General features: G+C 41.8%; 1 protein-coding gene across 1 annotated transcript; it reads left to right on the top strand.

The window, feature by feature from the left end:
• Positions 1–1,904: 1,904 nt before the first annotated feature.
• Positions 1,905–5,724, top strand: LOC135377169 (complement inhibitor CirpT3-like). Its single transcript, XM_064609456.1, has 3 exons — positions 1,905–2,123; positions 3,767–3,878; positions 5,586–5,724. The coding sequence occupies exons 1-3, from the start codon at positions 2,033–2,035 to the stop codon at positions 5,692–5,694; spliced, it is 312 nt and encodes a 103-aa protein (XP_064465526.1). The 5' UTR covers positions 1,905–2,032; the 3' UTR covers positions 5,695–5,724.
• Positions 5,725–6,305: the final 581 nt, after the last annotated feature.

Raw genomic sequence — 6,305 nt, 5'->3', positions numbered from 1 at the left:
GAATCAAATCTTTGGAATCCACCAATCACGTTCGTTTGCTTCTTTGTTTTTTTTTTAAATTGGCGCCTTCGGAGTCCGCCGAAAGCCTCATTGGACGACGGGTGTTTTCTTGTTTCTTTGTTTACATTGCTCTGGACTGAAACAGTTCAGGCAGGAACTGTTGTACATTACAAGTTTAAGAGTAATATGCTTTTGCTGTTTGATTGTTGCTTTAGCTTTATGGAAATAATTCAGGCTCGAGAATTTATCTATTTCTTCTAGTCGATGAACAATATTTATTTATTTATTTATTTATTTTATTATTTATTTATTTATTCATGTACTTCAAGGACCCAGGGGCAATATATGAGGGGTGGACTAAAAAGTGGCGAGTTCAGTAAGTGGTACAAAACCAATCTACAACAACCTTTGCGAGCTACAATTATAGCACAAACTTCAAATTATACAATGTTAAGGTTACACATACTGTTATATAACATGTTAGAAAGCAAGGGGGGAAAGAGAGACTGAAAAGAGAAGCTTTCCAAAAAGTTATTCACTGAAAATATGTGCATAGTTCGTCCCGGAAAGCACTCGGATTAACAATGTCTACAATGCGCTGTGGAAGACTATTCCAACCCTATATTGCAGGTGGAACAAAAGAATTAAGAAAGTTATTTAGTTAAATTAAATTATTTGGTTAAAATTACTATGTTAAATAAATGAACTATATGTGTATATTTTCTCCAGAAACTGAACTATTATTATTATTATTTTTCATTAAACAAATGTATCATATTTTGCTTCAAAACACTTTTCAGTAGAAGGTTTTTTTTCTCTTGGCTTTTTGAAATTTTTATAAATAAAAGATTCGTAAGATTCGCGGATTCGCAGAACCTCCCTTGGATCCGGATCCGGATCCGGATTCGGATTTGTAAAATTCTGGATTCGTCCCATCTGTAGTAGTCGCGAATTTCGAATCCCTGACTATAGGATTCGAGGTTTCGTGGATTCGGTTGGTACACAGTGATGGCCAGTAGTTAATCTACTAGTTACACTATTTGATTGAAGGTAAAAAGTAGTTATAAACTACTTGCAGAAATGTAGTGTGCAACTACTAGTTACACTACTATTTCGAGTAGTTAACTACAGTACTTAGGTTACTGCAGGCGTCAACTACTTCCGATTTTGCCGCAAGCTTTACGGCACAACTGTTCTTCCGATTTTTACCTTAAGCTACTGGTTTGATGGAAACGGAGGGGCAGGGTAATTGTGCCGTGCATGTGTACTATATCTCCACTTTTATCGCTGCTTGTGATTCATATTTAGGTACCCAAGAACACTATAGAATGCGATTGGTGTTGATGGACTACGTTAACTAGTTAGGGACGTAGTTAAAATACATTGCAGTAGTTAAAGAAGTAGTTTTAACTACCTCCCCTGAAAAGTAGTTGAACTACTAGTTAAACTACTCCATCGCAAAGTAGTTAGTAGTTGTAGTTAAACTACTGTGGAAGTAGTTAGTGGCCATCACTGTTGCTACATCCCTAAAAAAACACACGTGGTTAGCGATAGATTCGAAGCCAATTCAAGGTTATTGAATAGGTATCGCGTCTGCACACTGCGTGTTACTATACGAATCACGAATAATATTCCGCCTCGTTAAGAACACCGCTCAAGACAGCTGTGAACGAGAACGGCTTGGTGTCCCATCACACACAATCAGCGTATAATGAACAGTATATGCAAAAAATAAAACAGTATTCATAGGAGACATGTTTATACCTCGTGTACGGTCGCTTGATTACTTTCAAAAGTACTACGTCATTGTAAATGGATGATGGTTTTTGTTTCGCCGGCGTTTCCAGGGCCTGCGATCTACAAACTGCAACTCTGTCCTCTAGGTAATGTATATATATCACGGTTAACGGCCACAACTACACGCTTATGACCTGTTAAGCGACACAGACATAGCGGAGTCAAGTGCGCTATTTGACTGGGAAGAAATTCTGAGCCAATCTTAGTGGAAGCCCAGAGTGTGGAGAGATCAGTAATGTATATCTTACACTGTTGCGTAGTCCTGGCGGTCCTGTTGGCTGTAGCTTTCGGAGCAGCTGGCGTCGAAGAAGTTCGTGTAAGGAATGGTAAGTAGAGTTATTATACGGTAATGGAGAGCTATATACGTACTATGTGGACCAGATTCAAAGTGCCCGTGGATAACCCATGAAATATGATAGTAAGTGACCCCAAGACGGGGAGGAACGCACCCAGAGAACCACAACAAAGCAATACTATTTCTTAATACAAGGTCCTGGCAAAGAGTAAATCATCTACCGCATCAGAGAATGTGTTCTGGTTGTCTGCGTGTTCGTTTGTCCTTGGGGTGACCTTTTCTCGTGTAATATGTAATTTGTAGTGCATGTAAAACGGAGTCAGGCTGGGTGAGAATAAATGAGCTACGAGCTGCTGTACAGAGTAAAAGTTGACGAACATCGAGTACAACCTCACTGGTCGATTTCTTCGCAATGGTCGTCGGTATTCGTCACAGAATTTTTATTTAAAAAAAACTAGCATAACGAAATAGGTGTCGCTTGAGCCTATGGGTTATACGGCCAGGCGAACATCCTGTACGACAGTGGGTGCAACTACCGGACGACGAATGAAAGAGTGATATTAAACGGTAAGAGCACCTTATTTATGTACACATGGTAACAAGACTTTCGTGCACGAGACTGCACTTCTTCAGGTTACAAAAATATATCCATATATGCAAATATGCATATAGGTTATACATATTTTTGTAACCTGAAGAACTGCAGTCTCGTGCACGAAAGTCTTGTTACCACGTGTAAATAAAAAAGTTGCTCCTGCCGTTTAATATCACTCTTTGATCTACTGATCACCGGCAACTTGACATCGCCTGTTTTTCTGCCTTCGTGACGACTAATTAGTTAAAATTCATTAATTAACCCAATACATGCACGTTTTCTGGGAAATGCGAGATAGCAGAATTGAAGTCAATCATTATCGAAATCCACGGTTCTTATTAAACGCCCTGTGAAGCGAACGCACTTTGAGATATAAATTGTCGAATTCTTGCTATGCGAATGAGCCGAAAGCAGAACCACAGGCGTATCCTTACCTCAGTCGGATAGCGGCCTATATGACCAACGCGATAGCTCCTTCTATACAATTAGCTCCATCGCTCCAAGCCCCCCCCCCCTGAAGTCGGCCCAGGACGCAGACTAACTCTCCGCGTCCCCCGCTCCTTCCTGCTGTCCACTCTCCATCTGTCCACATCTGCACGCCGAACATCTCTTTTTTTTTTCATTGCGTGTTAGCGCCGCGAAGTAAGTATGGCTATGAGCGGCGTAGCGACATTCGGCATGGAAAGTCTTCGGAAAACCCAGGGAAAACCTCAGACAGCACAGCCAGCGGTATGATTCGAACCCACCACCTCGCCAGTCTTGCAGCACGACTATGGTTACCACCAACCAGCGGACAATGCCACAATTCGTGTGTTGTATAGTTATCGATGACTGCCACTGCGTCGGAACTCTGCGTGGAACACTTCGGCAAACTCGAATATTAACTTGAATTGAATGTGAACTGACTGAAACCAAATTAAATAAAAATATTTTGAATTATATTTATTCGTTTCTTGTTCCCGACCTAGTCGACAATGTGAACGCTCTCGAAACCTAATGTGCTCTCTTAACTCGATTCAAGGCGCTTAATCTACTAAATCCTACTTTAATCCTACTTAATCTATACTTTTGTCCTACAGGGCGGTGCGTCACCCGGAAGGGCTTGAAGAGAGACGGTGAGGTGTTCTACGACACGTTGCGCTGCATCGAGTATGAATGCGACGCGCAAAACGCTGTTCTTACCATCAACACGTAAGATTTCCATGCTTATCAGATACTTTCAAAATAGCGTTCACTGCTGCAAAAAAGTTTACGAAACGTGCCGGCTGTGGATTTGTTTCTCGGCGAGACGCCTTAGCGTCACTCGTTCACAGGGACTCAGAGGTGTTGTGCCGGTAAAGCGACGCCAAGCCACAAACTTCGCGAGCGCATTTAAAGGGAGACTTCGAAAGGATAACGAAAAAAAAAATAGGTGAGCGACATACCGAATACAACATTCGCATTCATTATGTGCGAGTAATTAATTCGTAAATGATGACAATACGAAACCGAAACCAACAAGCAAAGCGCACAGCGGTTCGCCCGGAGGAAGATAGCGTGACGTCACCCGGCATTGTCGTCTGCTACGAAGCTTGCATTCTTCCGTGCAGGATGACGTCGGCAGTGTTGCTTTCCGCGCCCTCTTGCTTCACAGAGACGAAGCGCTTACTTCGCAATAATTCGTTCGAATAAAATTGGCGCACTCTGGGAACGCGATATTTCGTATGCATGTTCCTGACACTCCAAGGGTTACTGCTATGTCACAATCGCTGTGGTGATTTTGTTGCCTAGTCCCACTTTAAGCGCCACTGAAACTACCGTGGTGTGTCGTGACTAGCTCACACCTCCGTCTCTCTGAAGGAGTGAACTGGCTTGCTTCCGGTTGGCTACGGGCATGCTCAGTGACCGTTGATTTCAAGGATCAGTGAAGGACTGTCCGTGTGGCAGGAGTATTAGCGTGATAACTGACCTGTCACTAGATGCAGCAAAAGCCAGCTGTAACTTGAGACACTGCGCATTCTGCCATTTAACACATTGTGTTTTGAGAGGACTGTACTGATGATAACGAAATGTATTATTACTGAAGGGCTAGTTCTAGGTCTTCATTTTTCCTCTGTAACTCGCACCAGCCGCTCTGTGTTAGACCATCATCTCTTAGTACAACATGAGCCGAATGAGCATGGGATGCGTACTTTACAATATCACGGCGTCATTAAGTGGAATTCCTTACCACTATCTGTAATATCATCAAGGAACTTTCAATTAGCTTTACATAGGCACTTACTTCACAGTACTGGTCATGAATCAACATAGATAACACTGTTTAGGATTTTTTGTGATTGCATATTTTTAGTGTTGTAGTTATGTGGTTCAGTGTATACTGCTGTCATATATTTATGTTGACATGTTTCTACGGATCGCACTAGCTTCGGCCAACATCTCTTAGTACAACATGAATCGAATGAGCATGGGATGCGTACTTTACAATATCAAGGCGTCATTGAATGGAATTCCTTACCACTATATGTAATATCATCAAGGAAATTTAAATTAGGTTTACATAGGTACTTACTTCATTGTATTGGTCATGAATCAACATAGATAACACTGTTTAGGATTTTTGTGCCGTGCATATTTTTAGCGTTGTAGTTATGTGGTTCAGTGTATACTGCTGCCACATATTTATGTTGACATGTTTATACGGATCGCACTAGCTTCGGCTATGATCCGGATGGCCTTTCAGCCTTAATGTATCACTTTTATGTTGTCACTGAAAAAAAAACAAAAAAAAAAGAAACTCGATACTGCATTGACGATGTAAACGTAACTGTTGTATGTATCTAGTCTGGAGGTGGGTTGACGTATCATTGACTTTCTACGTATGACAAGTTAACTGGTTTCCTAACGTTCCTTTTACAGTTGCCCCCCGTTCGACTTTGACTACGTGGGCAAGGGCTGCACAGTCTTAGGTCGAAAGGAAGGGGTGTATCCTGTATGCTGCGAACCCCTGGTATCGTGTGCAAAGTGATCGTCAATAAACCGAAAGTCCCACCTTTAAGCAGCGAGCCTCGTTTTGCATGCCACGCTTTAGAGAACAATGTTTTAGGAAAAACGGCCACGCCTTACACTTTAGCTGAGCTGTTCGTAACGTGTCACTAGTAATTGCCTTACTAGTAATTAGTTACTTTCCAGTAATTTTTAACGTAATCAATTAATTTTGTGAGCAAGTAATTTTCCCAGTAATCTGATTGCAATTTCTGATCTGATTAACCTTCTGTCAACAATGGCAAACCTTTTCAGCAAATCAATCTGTTCTTCACTCTTAAAAATGAACTTCACCCCATAGCACGCTCCTAGCCAACCATTATCTCGAATGATATCGTTATCTTCCCTGATTTGTTGAAAACGGGAGGCGTACGCCTTTTTTGTGACAATTATGAACGGCATAAGTGTCACAAAAGGCGTACGCCTCCCGTTTTCAACAAATCAGGGTAGATTACGATATCATTCGAGATGATGGTTGGCTAGGAGCGTGCTATGCGGTGAAGTTCATTTTTAAGAGTGTTTGTTCCACCACGAGTTCGACTGAAGCAATGACGCAGAGGTCACTGTGACGGCCGTCTCTAGTCCACACGTGTT

This window comes from Ornithodoros turicata, chromosome 1 (genome assembly GCF_037126465.1).
Source record: "Ornithodoros turicata isolate Travis chromosome 1, ASM3712646v1, whole genome shotgun sequence".
Taxonomy (NCBI): Eukaryota; Metazoa; Arthropoda; class Arachnida; order Ixodida; family Argasidae; genus Ornithodoros; species Ornithodoros turicata.
Note: the sequence above shows the minus strand (reverse complement) of the source record. Positions and strands in the feature narration are given on the sequence as shown.

Coding starts and splice junctions, on each gene's coding strand:
- LOC135377169 (XM_064609456.1), top strand. CDS start 2,033: ATGTATATCTTACACTGTTGCGTAGTCCTGGCGGTCCTGTTGGCTGTA. Junction 2,124..3,766: donor AGAAGTTCGTGTAAGGAATG/GTAAGTAGAGTT, acceptor TTTGTCCTACAG/GGCGGTGCGTCACCCGGAAG. Junction 3,879..5,585: donor GCTGTTCTTACCATCAACAC/GTAAGATTTCCA, acceptor TTCCTTTTACAG/TTGCCCCCCGTTCGACTTTG.